This window comes from Lactuca sativa, chromosome 8 (genome assembly GCF_002870075.4).
Source record: "Lactuca sativa cultivar Salinas chromosome 8, Lsat_Salinas_v11, whole genome shotgun sequence".
Lineage (NCBI taxonomy): Eukaryota > Viridiplantae > Streptophyta > Magnoliopsida > Asterales > Asteraceae > Lactuca > Lactuca sativa.
In genome coordinates, this window is record NC_056630.2 from 262,650,558 (window position 1) to 262,666,085 (window position 15,528).

At 35.4% G+C, this 15,528-nt stretch overlaps 1 protein-coding gene across 1 annotated transcript; it reads left to right on the forward strand.

Annotated features, from left to right (window-relative positions):
- The first annotated feature begins 654 nt into the window (after positions 1-654).
- LOC111899144 (NADH dehydrogenase [ubiquinone] 1 beta subcomplex subunit 10-B) lies at positions 655-2,782 on the forward strand. Its single transcript, XM_023895026.3, has 3 exons — positions 655-1,017; positions 1,121-1,159; positions 2,553-2,782. Exons 1-2 carry the CDS (start codon positions 735-737, stop codon positions 1,144-1,146), a joined length of 309 nt encoding a protein of 102 aa, XP_023750794.1. The 5' UTR covers positions 655-734; the 3' UTR covers positions 1,147-1,159; positions 2,553-2,782.
- The last annotated feature ends 12,746 nt before the right edge of the window (positions 2,783-15,528 follow it).

The window sequence follows — 15,528 nt, forward strand, 5'->3', positions numbered from 1 at the left end:
AAGAACCGGTCACAATATCGTAACAAGAATCAAGAATAATATGATGCACATATTTGAATTATGTTTCGTGACGTTAGAATGTGTGGTAAGATGATTTTGTAATATATATATATATATATATATATATATATATATATATATATATATATATAAAATTTTTGGTTGTTATAATTTAATTAATATCGGTACCATTGTTTTTGTAGATTCAAGCATTTGTTAGGCACATGTTACCATTATATAGGCATGAAAACCTATCTGGAACCAAACTAGAACTAAAAACCTGAAAACCAAATAAGTCGTAAACTAAAACCGAAAATCGGACCGAATACTAGTGATCGGTTTTGGTCCGGTTTAGCTATCACTAAGAAATATACTATCTACAAAGGTGTTTGGATCGAAACCGGCCTGAAACCAAAAAAACGGACGCCAAATAAGTCGTAAACTAAGAATCGAGAACCAAACCGAATACATTAACTGATTTCGGCTTATTTTCAGTTAAAAAAACTCATTTCTATTTTTATGGTTATCTTTTCACAAAAAAAATATATGAAAAATGAATTTTATATGTTTGAAAAGTTAACGAGGGGTTAAAATTGCTAAAATTCAAAATTCACAGTGCCAAAACCTACCTGTTTTGCCCAAATACCAAACCCCAAAAGGCCAAAACACACTCGCAGCCGGCCGATATTACCTTCTCAACGAGGTTTGGAGAGCAAGAGAGCGACATTCGAAAGATGGGTAGAAAGAAGGAAGTGGTGTTTGACGAACAACCGCCGGACTTCGATCCGGCCAACCCCTACAAGGATCCGGTGGCGATGCTCGAAATGCGCGAGCATCTTGTGAGGGAGAAATGGATCGACATCGAGACCTCCAAGATAATCCGTGATAAGCTCAGATGGTGCTACCGCATTGAAGGTGTCAATCACCTCCAGAAGTGTCGTCACCTTGTCGAGCAATACCTTGATTCAACTCGTGGTATTGGATGGGGTAAAGATGGTCGTCATCCAGATCAGCACGGTCCGTCCTCTGCAACTTTTGATAATCTCTATTTTCTCTCGGTTTATCATCCGTTTTTCTTTGTGTCCTTACATCAAGGTGTTTGATTTGTGGTAATTTACAGGTCCTAAGGTTCAGAGCGTGGAGTGATTTCTTTTTTAAGGTATCTTTTCATGAAATCTTTTACTCTTAATTGTTTATTAGGGTTGATTGATTGGTTTTTTGTGCTTTGCTATGTAACATGGCTATGGCTTATATCAGTTGTAGTTGTTCAGTAGGGTTGATTGATAGACCAATAGCAGTCCCAGAAGGTATGCAATCACTCTGATATTATGAATATCAATAGAGTTTAGCAATGGATAATTCTCAGACTGCTGAAAATTGGCTTGAATGTGCTTTGGATTGGAATTGTTTTCTTTATGTGTTGATGGATTATTTTTGGAGTTTATGATACAACTGGATTTACAAAACATTAATAGTCATCTCATTATATAAATCAAGCCCTGTTTCAACTTTTTCCCCTGTTATGTGTTGAATGATATTTGAGAAAATGATGGCATACTTAGAGAAATGGAAGAAAAAAACAACCGATGAAAAAACTGTAAAATGTCCGGACTTAATTCCCAGGATTTCCTTACCAAGTCATATTCTTTATGCATTAATATATATATATATATATATATATATATATATATATATATATATATCTTACTGGATTAAGTGTTGTCTCTGTTAAGTAAAAAAGAAACAACATTTGTCAACTTTACATGTGGGTAAAGACTAAAGAGATACAACTTGATCAACATAGTACACGAACAAGGACAAAATTATGATACTCCAAACATGGACCCAAATGAAACATAATGGCATCATTAGTTAAGTATTACAAACACGTAATAATATATTACATGGTTTTAAATTTCCAACCAATTACATGATTCTAAAAGCCTTGCAGTTGTCCTACAACACATGAACTTAAAGACTGTATGCATTATGCAACTTTCAAGCCAATATGAATTCATGACATTTATTTAATCATATGCTTGAATATGTTGAGTTTGACACTTGAAACATGACTTCATAGTAAAAGGCATATCAGGGGTTGGTATGTTTAAGTGGTCGAGCTCAAAGAATCCTGAAGTGGGGCTTCGACACACTCTCTGTGCAAAAGACTTTAATGTCCGTCCTCCTTATTCTCACTCTCACCATCGAAGATAACCCTCGAAAGCTTGTCCATTCTTGTCCCATATAACAAAAAATGGTGAAATTGATGCTAAGCAATTTAGGTTTGACCTCAAAAGTTAATTTAGACTGAAACTGCAAAAATATGTTGCTTGGTTTGAAATCTATATAAAATTTTCTTTAGGATTTAATGCACAAAGGTCACAAAAAAGACATTAAGTTTTAATTTTTTACAAAATTTCCTTCCATCATTTTCTCAAATTATTTTTTAAATAGTACAGTATCATTTATCTAGACAGCTACTAAATTGGAAAAAAGAAACAAGTACTTGAATATTCAACATACTAACTGAATTTGCTTTCTTCTTGTGGCAGGTCATTGGATTGTATTGTGGTAATGCATGTAGAAATTGGAGAGAAGACAGAGAGCTTCCATCACCAGTTTGGTTAAAAAAAAAATTGTCCTTTTGTTTCATGTTGAAGCTAATGTTAATGTTACGTACATGTTTGACATTCGTACCTGGTCATTATCTGGATTTCTGGATCCAAACTATGGATTTTGACTTTTGAGTGTATTTGCTAATAAAAAATAATTTCTTGATCCACTCTTTGATTTAGGGATGACCAGAAACCAAAAAACCAATATTCTTGGTTTGGTTTTGTATAAACTTAACCATGAAAACCGAACCCAGATGGGTTAAAAAACCTACCCACCTTATATATTATTTAATATTTTGAATATTATTTTATATTTGTTATACATATTTTCGTAGACAAGTTTGATCTCTTTTTTATGGTTGTAGAATTCGTATTCTTATCCTTATGTAGTTATTTTAGTATATTTAAATTGGGTACAATACCATTCATATAGTTCGTATAGTATATTTAAATTGGATACAATATCATTTATAGTGATTATTTTACTTGAAGGTTGTAGTTTAAATAAATATTTACCAGCTTGGTTAAAATATACTTAATAGTTCTAGGCTTTATTAACAAAATAAAAGAAAACTAAATCGATTCTTAATATCTTCACATGGTTGAGAAACCCATGAGCATCTATCCCTCTCCGGCTGCATGTTTCTTCAATAGATTTCTCCATCTACCAATAGATTTATCCATCTACCTTCGGTTGGTTGAGCTACGGTATCTCTTTGTTTGCCATTGCCTAGAGAGTAGTTCTTCACATTTCTTTCTCCTTCACCATATCCTTAGCTGCTAGATTGTAGCTGGTTCTTCACATTTCTTTCTCCTTCACCATATCCTTAGCTGCTAGATTGTAGCTGGTTGTGCCTAACTCCTCATTAGTCATTGTAGCTACCGGCATTGCTGGTATTTCGTCCTCTATTAGTTTCCATACCCGATTGTTTAGAAATCTAATGAAATTTGCATTAGTTCGTGCAACACGTATTAATGAACCATATTTGTTTCTTACGTAAGGGAATGGATAATAACATTGTAAAACCAAAAAGTCTAAAACCCAAGTGAACGTACTACGGGTAACACCAAACGGGATATGCATCTTGAAGATGATGTTGTGTTGGCTAAGTCTGATCATATGCATAACCCCAATCGGAGGATAACAATGTCAAATTTGTGGAGAATCATGATGTAAAAGCAACAAAATCTATGAACAAAGCATTGCAGAGCTTCATAACAATCAGATTCAGACAATGGAGGAGTCGACGAAGCCTGTAGATGATATCATCAAACTTTAGCAACAAGCTTGATCTAATAGCCACGAGTCTATGAATTCTCTACACGAAGTTGGTGACATGTTATGCAAAAATCATTCATTTAAAAATTCAAATCCATATTTGTCATGTGTTTGTTCTGTCTTCTTATCCAATATGCCCAACACCCTTGAGGCCTTCATCTCGATCGTCCCCTTTCTAGTTCGATTTAATATATACCTATTAATTTATGAATTTTTGTTAATTTGTCTTTTTTTTTTTTTTTTTTTTTTAATGTTTGGGTTTTATTGTTGCCGGAAAAACCGACATCCATGGTGGATGGTGCTGCGGTAGTGATGTTAAAACGAAATAATAAAACCTAGCAAAATTAATTTACTACGTTTTGATAATTATTTTTGAGAGTATTAGAATGTGATAAATATTTTTAAAAATTACTATATGTTACTGGGTTTGAACCAAAAAATCCGAAAAATCAAAAATTTATAATCTTATAAAACAACTGTTCAAACCGAAAATCTATAAACTCAAACAGAAAAAACAAATGCATGCACATGGGCGCATGTAGGTTATGTGAATTTGGGTTGTAGGACCCATCTATTTTTGTAATAATAGTGTAAGTTAGTCATAAAAAATCTGGAACTACATTATAGATTTTTGAGATCATACTATACACACACACACATATATATATATATATATATATATATATATATATATATATATATATATATATATATATATATATATATATATATATATATATATATATATATATATATATAGAGAGAGAGAGAGAGAGAGAGAGAGAGAGAGATGATGATTTGAGAACTTATAGTTTTCCGAGAACCCGAGAACTAAAAGTGAACCGTTAGATCAAATTTCTTAACGACTTAGATCAAAGGTGTCATTATTGTAAATATCAATAACTTTAAATGTATTTTAGACTTTTTTAAAATAATTGCAGGGGCATATTTGGTATTAACAAAATCATTTTTAATATGTAATTTGATTAATTTAAAAAATAATCGTTTCTCTTTGTCTCTCTCTCTCTAACACACACACACAATACACACACATCTTTATTCAATGTCGCTCCGACGGTTCAATTTGTATGTCCGACAATCGATTCGTATCTTGATTGATCAAAAAATGAAATTGACGATCAATACACATGCTTTTTCATACGATCGATCTCTGACTCATGTTTAACAATCGATTCACGTCACTCTCTTATCTCTGACGATTGATTTATATATCGATTGATCAAAAGTTGAAATTGACAATCAATTCACATTCTCGATTGATCAAAAGTGCAGATTGACGATCGATTCCTAGGATTGGAAGAGATGTTTAGATAGTAAGGAGAAGTAGAAGTGAATATCTTTATTGCTAAGAAATTAGGTGATTTATTCTCTGATTAATTAGCGTTGTATTTGGTTTTAACTGATCCTCAATCGATTACAGTGATGCGATATACATATGAATCACATGTGATTTATGTAAATCACATTTGTGATTCTGATTTTATTTTAAATAACATGTGATTTACTAGTAATTCCATTGTCATTCATTCAGGTGTGATTTGCATATGAATCACATGTGATTTATATGTGATTGATTTGTTATTTAAATGTTATTCACAAAAGATTCAGGTTTTATTTTAAGGCACATGTGATTTACATGTAATTCCTTTGTTATGCAGGTGTGATTTGCATAAGAATCACATGTGATTTATATGTGATTGAGTTTTGATTTAAATCTGATTCACAAAAAGATTCGGATAGTATTTGAAAAAGCATGTGATTCACTAGTACTTGATGCTTTTGTTAATAGTTATAAAAGGAAAGGGAAAATGGATGAGTTTGGTTTATTTTTTAAGAATATGATATTTAAAGGACTTGATATTGGGAGTTGCAGAACCAACCGTTATAATGTACACTTACTTGTATCACTTTGCTAAAGGGAGAAAAGACTTAGGGCAAGAGTTGTTATTGGCATGGACTGGACGTTATTTTGTAAGGACACTAGTAGTAGTATTTGATCCTTAAAGTTTCACGATTGAATGCTCTGGATTCGATAAATTTTATGAATCTGAGTTTGGTTGAGATTAAAAATATGATAAAAATAAAATAAAATAATATACAATAATTTGATTTCACAAATGTTCTCAAAAGCAGTTTATGAGGTTCGTAACTATTCCAGAAGACGAAGCAGTGCATGGTTCGTTTTAGGAAAATCAGATAAATACTGATTTTATAACTTAAAATGGGCGTAACTTCTTCATACGATCTTCGTTTTGGACGTTCTTTATATCAACGGAATCAGGAGAACGTAATCTATTCAAATTTCTTAAGCATAAATCTTAGATATACTTAATGCAAAAATTTATTTTTAACATCACAAATAAGTTTAATTTTTGGTAATTTTTGATTTTATTCTCAACGATAAATGGTTTGAGCAGTTTGAGATGGTTTAAAGGTAATTATGAATATAATATTTAATATACGTTATAAACATAAATTTTACACACAATTGGTTCTAACACATAGTGGTTTGCGATGATTTGTCCGCCAAACTCTGACCAATTTTACACGTTATTCCCCCGTTGAAAGGAATTTTGTCCCGAAATTCAACGTATAGATAAAATATTATAATACAGTTGGTGACATTTTCTTTTCACTTGATTCACACATGATCATTCTATATTTGACCTAAGTTGCATAAATCAAGATTATATAATCAATCCAATAGATGACTTTACCACAAACCACAACTACACAGGGAATAGAGAATAAGGTCGAATAAAGTATTTTAAGGTTATCGAATGTTATATATAATTCTATCGCGTGTATTTTCCCAATTGTGAAATATTCGCATGGTTTCCTAGCTCACTTCATTGAAACGAAGATAACAAGTGTGTCATTGGACCATCACTCCTTGAGATAAATATCACAAACAATTCTATTAAGAATTTCAAAGGTCCTTTGAGCTGCAGGTTTAACCTGCCCCGTTCTCTAGGCTGAATCATTTCTCTAAAAGAGTAGTCGTTTAAAAGCTATACAGTCTCCGACTTGAAAGTAGAAAGACTTACATTTTTCGTTCGCATAACTTCATTATCGTTCGTGTACAGTCTGTAACCGCTATGAGGTTCACACAATCTTTTCTGTGGTCTCATAAGCGATTCATGGCTCAAAATGCAACACATCACCTGCATGTTCTTTGTTCAGTTTCATATCTTTAATCATTGCTCAACATATCAAGTATTGACACTTGCATCCGTATAAGTCCTAAGTGATTCATGGACAAAATGCAACACATCACGTGCATGTTCTTTGTTCAGTTTCATATCTTTAATCATTGTTCAACATATCGAGTATTGACACTTGCATCCGTATAAGGCCTAAAACAATGTGGCCTTGATGCTGGTGTGATAACTATAATTGCATGAAAACTCAATTAATGGCAATGTGTATCTCATGAAATATACAAGTCTATCATACAGGTTCAGAGCATATTGCCAAAGTCATGATGGTTATTTCGTTCTAACCATAAGGGATGAATAATTATGCTTATGTCTAAGTGCGTTCTCAAGGATTTCAATGATTGTAAAAACTAATAGGTGAATCTACTATCTTAGTAAGGGATGATAGAGATTGGCACCTCATACAATCTGACGATTTCTTTGGCAAGTACTGGTCAGCTTTTCCATTTCACATGGTTCTTAGATTAGTTCAATTTATGGACCATTACCTGAATAGAATTAGAAACCTTTAGGTTTCTTGGGTAGCTTTGGTATGAAGTATATTGACGTTGAGTCCCACTTTTACTTGGCTATTTCATTATCATTACCCTAATCCGGATTATTTTCTGACATTTTACATTTGGTACAAGTTTGTTATTTGTCCATTCAATTGGTAACCTTTGCTTCCATGCATGTTCACCATTTCTGTTTCTTCAGATATGAGCACATTAGGTCAAAGCCTGGATGGATGGGACACTTTAGTCTGTGATCTTCCTCCATGACTATGCTCTTGTGTTCACTACACTTAGGTGTACATATTTGGTTCATAAAGTATCATGTCCCTTCATCCCCGCGCTTGACTTGTTTATCCATTCTTCATAGAGCTTCACTCGTGAAGCCTTTCCTCTCTCAGAGTCTCGAGTTAAACTTCTGAAATTTGATCCGTAGGTTGTGAATGTATATTCATAGTTAATATTCATACTCAAATAGGTTTGGTACGTTCTTTTTGGCTCAATACATTTGCTACCATGTCAATCTCATTACAAAGTTAACGAATCTCACACGTCATGATGACAACAAATTTCTCATTTATGTCATTCAACCAAAAGCATAGACAAAAACCTTGTCTCAATTCATCTATGTGCACTTCAATCTGTTATGTACATGTCTTCGTATACAAAAAAGTTTTCTATTCTTTCAGAAAGGTAGGATTGGTGCATTACACCATAGTTGTTCCAACTTCTGGAATATAATCTCTTGCTTATTTCTCCAGTTGGAAATTTTTTCCTTTTGGTGTTAATATAGTTGATAGTTGGGCTTATTTTGGATAAATCCCTAATGGGTCTCCAGTAGTAGCCAACATGAATTCTTTTGTAGTTAAAATTCCAACATTCATTACTTAGGAAGAAATCTTCACTAAATTGTCCACATCTGATCAAATCCTTCACATTTGATTAAATCCTTCACATTTTATCAAATCCTTCTCATTTAATTAAAATCTTCACATTTTATCAAATCCTTCTCATTTGATTAAATCCTTCACATTTTATCAAATCCTTATCATTTGATTAAATCTTTCATATTTTATCAAATCCTTCGCATTTGATTAAATCCTTCACATTTTATCAAATCCTTCTCATTTGATTAAATCCATCACATTTGATTAAATCCTTCACATTCGATTAAATCTTTCACCGTTGATCTTTAGGGTAGGAAAAAAACTTTAGGTTCTTCTCCGACTTGTCATCATACATGACCATGGTTTTCTCGTGGGTAGATTTGGTCGTACAACTTTCTTGTAGTACAGATCTAGACACAATGGGGAGGTAGCCGATTCATACCTATGATAATGTCGAAGCTTCCTCTCGGAATTGACATGAATTCAATAAGTAAAGATCGATCGTTCATGGTTATTTTATTAGTTAGAAGGGGTCATATATGACCTGACGTGACACAAACAAAACCGTGTCATATAGAAAACGTTATTGGACTTTCGGTGACATACGCACGAGATTGACGTGACAAACTGAAGGGTTTTGAGCATTCTAACACTCCTATGGTGTACATGCAACTCTAGATGCTTTGGATCTATGTTTTCTCTATTATACATGCATACATTCAATATTCCAAAGCTGTAATGCCCCGATTCTCGAAAACCAATTTATGGTTATAAATTCTCATGAATTCAAGATATACTCGACGAGTTGGTTTCCTGACTCGTCGAGTAGCAGCGAGTTTGGGCCACATGTTTAAGTGACCAACTCGCCGAGTCGGAAGAGTGACTCGACGAGTTGGAGCTAGAGGGTGAAACCCTAATTTTCCGGGGTTTGGCACCATATTTAAGGGATCATTAGCCTCCCTTAGTCCCTTTGCAGCCTCTTAAGAGTCCATAAACCCTAATTCATGTGTGTGCTCCATATTAGTGTAAATTTCAAGCTTGGAAAGAATACCTTGATGCAAGAAGCTTGAAGATCAAGAAGTTGGAGGCAAGAATGTGTGGGTCTGAAGTCTATCTCAGCTAGCTTCATTTGAGGTATCAATTCATGATCTTGGCCTCATTCCTTTCTAGATCTCTTTGGAGGAAGTTAGGGCTTCTTGGCTTGGTTATGAAGCTATTCTTGGGTATGAGCTTAGATCTGAAGTTGTAACTTAAGATCTGAACTCTCTTTGATTTGTAAGTCCATAAAGCTATCAGCAGTGGCAAGCATGAACCCCTCCTTAAGTGTAAAACCCCATTTCAAGCTTGGTTTTGGCATTTTGAGTCATTAGAGCCTTGCATGCATGTAAAGTTTACAACTTTACGTGATAAACACGCCTTGGGAACTTGGATCTATAGTATGGAGCCTTGACATGGCTTTAAAAGCATCTGTATGGATGAACGACTGAAGGGAATCGGCAAGTCGCATGGTAGACTCGGCGAGTCATATAAAGATGGTCATGAATTCGACGGGTTGGACGAACAACTCGGCGAGTCTGATGAAGATTTCCTTGGGCTCGGCGAGTGGCATGGTGACTCGGCGAGTTGGCAACTTATGCAAGGAACTCGACGAGTAGCTGAGGGTACTCGACGAGTTGAGGTCAACATGGACTGTTGACCTTGACATTTGACATTGATCTTGAACCAAGGGTTGACCAGTTTGACTTATGAGAGTAATTGGTAAGCAGATATTTATGAATTGGATCATTGATGGTTATAGGGGTTAGAGTTTGGGGCAGTGTTTCGGGAGCGTGATTTCGTGGTTTAGTCCGACATTGCAAGGTGAGTTATCCTCATTATACCCAAGGGTCTAAGGCACCAAGGCTAACCCTTTGAATTGTTATTTGGTTATGTTATGCTAATATGATCTGTTAGATCGGTATCCTAGAGGGTAGGATGATATTGTGTGATATGTGATATGACCTGTTAGTTCGATATCCTAGAGGGTAGGATAATATTATGAGGTATGTGGTATGATCCGTTAGATCAATTGTTGTCTATAAACTGTTATGTGATTATCTGTTATATGTGCATATGTTTGTTTGGCGGTTGAGGCTTATCTGCTTTGTGCAAAAACCAATAGGCCTGGGCATTCCAGCCCGTTGGTTGTGGGCCGTGAGTATTCCATCCCGAGGATGATTGAACTCATAGTATGTGGGCATTCCTACCTGTTGGTTTTGGGCCTGGGGTATTCCACCCCGAGGATGATTGGAACCATAGTATGTTGGCATTCCACCGGATGGTTGAGGGCCTGGGGTATTCCAACCCGATGGTTGACTGGACCCATAGTATGCTGTTTATGATTATATGTGTATTATTGTGGGTATGGTTATTTTGGGGGAACTCACTAAGCTTTAGGGCTTACGGGTTCAGTTTATTGTTTCAGGTACATCAAGGGATCGTGGCAAGGCGAAGGCATGATCGTACAACTCATCATGATTTGTTTATGTTTATGGGAAAACTCTGATATTAGATATTTTGAAAACAAACTTTGTAATGATAAATGGTTTTAAATGTTTTGAAAAAGTTTTAATTTGGCATGAAATTTTTGGGTCTGACAAATTGGTACCAGAGCCTTGGTTTGAGTGAATTGGAGGAACACTTGTGTGAATCCAGTCTCAAATCAAGGAAAGATTTTCAAAATGATTTTTAAATGGTTTTCAAAATAAGTAAAAGAGGATGTGAAGCGTACAATCAGCCTGAGCCAGTAAGTAGACCCCAAAATACCATACAAGTTATTTGATATTATGTGATATGTTAGAACAACATGCTAGTGATAAGATAGGGATCCTCAGGAATTGTATGATAGAATTGCCTGATCTTTGATGCCTTATCTTATGTAGAGTACCTCAATTGATTGGTTGTGACTCTTTCACGTTGAACTAACTACTGGGTGAATACTCTAAGTCACATGCTACATGGGTTAAATGGTCTTAGGGTAAGGGATTTGGTCCTGCTGCGAAACTCTTGTCTGAGTCTAACCGTTGTGGGATTAAATCTTTTAGTCTAAGATTGTTTAAGCCGTGCGGTATGTGATTGTATTCATGCAATAGTTAACCGACACCAATGGAGGGTCGTGTGGCAGTTGGTGGATGGGTGGGTAGTGAGAGGCCAGTTGTGAGATATTTAGCATTCCTCTAGGAGTGAGGATTTATCGCTCGCTATGTGTATATATATATATATATATATATATATATATATATATATATATATATATATATATATATATATGGTAGGGTGTTGTGGTGATACTTGAGACAAATATGGGTAGGTGTGGAAGGTAGTATGGGCCCGTACTAATGAAAGCACATGACCCATACGCGTATCAAGGAAGTCACAACCCCTAGGGTTAGGTTGGGAGTCGGTTCCCAGTTGTGGTATGGAATATTTGAAACGTCTTAAGACCGGATCCAGGTTAGGATCGGGAGCGGGTAGCCATGATAGTCCAACATTTTCAGGGGATCATGTTAGTGAGATCATCCGAGAGTAGGTGATAAAGATTGTTCGGGGGTAGTTTTCAGAGATGTCGGGTCTATTAAGACCGCCATGGTTGAGTATTTCGATGAGCGCTATGCAGCCATTGTCGAGACGGTTGTCGTGGTAGCTTAAAAAATTGTAACGACGGCAAGGGGGAGAGCTGGTCGAGCTTCCTAGTTCCGGGACATATTCTGATTAGCAGAGGGCTGCTGTTATTTGGGATCGAGAAAATGATATGTACTCATTATATTTCCGCGGGTGGAGCGGGAGAGGCTAGCATGTGAGTTTCTAGATTTCAGGCTTGGGGGTTTGCTCGAGGTTGGAACGTGAGTTGCAGGAGCTCCTGAAGGGAGTGGTGATTATGTTCAGCTGGGGTTTTACAGCTGGAAGGGGAATGGTTTATTGAGCGATTGGATTGTCGTTTTGTAGAGCAAGGATTATGCCCTCTCAGTTTTTCGAGCTTGAAGGAGAGAGCAGACTTGTGACCGCAGGATCAGGTTGTATTCCAGTTTGGGGTCAGTTGGTTGCAGGAATAGATAACATTATTTTAGCGCCGACGAGCGTAGAAAGGTCGACGCGACATAAGTATTTGTGAGGTCTGGTTTGCCTTGGATCTCTTGTATCGGACAGAAAGGATTGATTGTGCGATCTATTGCACTTTTGGGATTGTAGACTATGTTTGGCGAGTAGTTTGTAGCCTGGTTTAGGGTAGAGGTTGTTTCAGCTGCTACAGTTTAGCTGTGGGCGTTTGAGCTGGTAAGTGAGTTAGGGTGCTAACCCTGAAGAGAATGATTTCTAGAGCCCGAGAGCGGCAAGCTTGTTTGGAACACCTTTGGATAAGGGGTATTATGTGGGAGTGTCACACCCCAAAACCAGAACGGCGGAAACGTTCAGGGGTGGAGGACGTCATGTTCAGTATCACAACAATGCATAGTTGTAAACAAGCAACAACATCATCCATTGCACTGATAGTATAATTTAATACAAGTGTGTTCTGTTAAGTTTAATTGACACCAAAAAGTAAATCAAAATATGAGATGAGTCCTAAATGTGCTCCATCTTCTCAAAAGCCTAGCATCGGTACCTGTCTACTGATGACCTGAGAATACAAGTTATTTTGAAAGAGTTGATCAACCTTAAAGCTGGTGGGATCATAAGTATTTTAGTGTCATTGTTTGTATGCACTTGATGTATAAGTTTGTAAATGTTTGTAAATATTTGAACTCTCCTAGAAAACCCTATGTTTTCTACTAAAAGTAGCCTTCTACCAAGGCATCAAATGTTTGTATGTACATCTCTTATAAGAGTATGTATTTTCCTAATTCTGACTATCATTAACCAAACATATAGTTTTTACATTACCGTTCATTGTGAGAAGATCACAAGTGAAGGAAATAGGGAAATAAAATAGTACTGTAGTGTTGTATTAGGTAACTACTGCTATACTAACTACCTTAATCCAATTGTTAATTAAAGTACCATGTGATATGCCTGTACCATACTACTGACTAAAAACACGACGATGAAAGACGTCAGAAGAAATGACATTTGGCACCCGTAGACTTGCAAGTCCCACTGTAGCGAGCAACAAGGTGTAGGATAGTCAATCCAGTATAAATCTATACACAAACTCAACGCTCTCCACTTAAGGAGATTCTGGATACAAAACGAGCCATGATAGGTGATCCCATGCCCCGTTACGTGGCTCACATAACTGTTGTAACGTTCTTGTATATGTATTGTATGTTTTCCCTCTGTCTAGTATGTATGTATGTTCTCTCTGTTTCTCATAATAATATGTTCTCTTGTATAATGTATAGTATGTACTAGCTGTATTGTATGTTCTCTCTCTCTGTCTAGTATGTATGTATGTTCTCTCTGTATGTTATTGTTTGTTTATCATCATAGTATGTGTTGATTCATGTATGAATTGACTCATTGCATGTTTCATTGTTCTAGTAATGGTATTGGTAACTTCCTAAACTATACCTATTATGGTTTACTAAAAATGTTGTTTGAATGTATGAACATGATTGTATACCTTTTCTACCCAAAGGTATTGAACTGAATGAAGGAACTTTTATATCTATACACATATACATAATATATAACTAAGATTCAAACGACCTTCAGATAAATAACCGATACCCGAAGTCCACAACCAAACAAGGAACAGGAAGCAAGGCGAGCTATCAGTCCTAAGTCCTTTCAATCCTACTTATATAACTATATCTATATACATATGCATTTGACAAAGTATAAGTTTAAAATAGTTTGAATAAAAAGTATTTAACATGTAAAAGCATTTGATAACCATTGAAGTAGTTTTGCTTGATAAAACAACTAATTGAATAGCAAATCCTTTGTTTGATAGGTATTAATCACATGTGATTGATATAATAACTATAATGTTTCAACTTGTATTCCCCCCATAAAAGCATTTAAAATCATTTAAAGGATAGATTTAGGGGTATGAACTCACTTGTAGTGAGTGGTTTGGAAGAACGGATGGTATAGGATGCTAAGTGTCAAGTGATGACTTGAGCAGACACGCAGATCCTCTATAACATATAATAACACATATATGTATCCAATTAATCATTTAACAATTAATTAACGAAGTTAAGACACCCTAGGACATGGAAAACACTTTGATTCAAGTGCTAGAAGTACCAAGGGTTGCATCTAAGGGTTGTATAGCCACTTAAGGGAGTTTTCGATTCAAGTGGTATGTTTCTTGGAGTTTTCAATCCAAATGGTTGGCCGAAAACTCATGATCTTTGATGCATAAGGTGATTCCAAGGGCTTTCAACAATTAATGAAGTGTTCTAAACTCAATACTAAGTATTAGGAAAGGCTTAAAGTCATTTTGCACCCTTCATAAGGGTTTTCGGTCTAAGGAGATGCACTAGACCTAAAACACCTATTGTGCTTGAGAAATGGATGTTTTCAAGGCCCTAAATTAAGTATCCTTACTAGATAACAAGTATAGGAGATAAATACTTACAATATGGAAGCAAAGAAGGGTGTTTTCAGCCCAAAACGCTAGTGTGTGTTCTTGGTGAAATGAAGAACACTTGAAGATCTAAGAAAATGGAATGATTTCATGGATGAAATCATGTAAGATCACTAGATAATGGAAGAGATCAACTAAATAAGGAAGGAAACACTTACAATATTGAAGATCTTGACAAAAATTCGGATGATACTTGAGAGAGAATTGTTCTTGACTTGGAAATGGAAAAAGAATGGTAAAAATGACTAAGTGTCATTTATATACCCTTTAGGGTTTTCGGTCCAAACACTATTTGGGCCGAAAGCTCCTAACTCTTGAAGTTTTGTGACTTAGATGTTGTACAATTAATCCTAAAGTATACTTCCTCTAATTATCTCTTGAAGTACTAGGATTTAGAACACTCAAACTGACTCCAAAAAGCTTAAAAATAAGCAGAAATAAATCTG

Bases quoted from the DNA above. Each gene is read 5' to 3' on its own strand.
- LOC111899144 (XM_023895026.3), top strand. From the start codon at position 735: ATGGGTAGAAAGAAGGAAGTGGTGTTTGACGAACAACCGCCGGACTTC. The intron at 1,018-1,120 runs GTCCGTCCTCTG...GGTAATTTACAG, and splicing joins TCGTCATCCAGATCAGCACG to GTCCTAAGGTTCAGAGCGTG.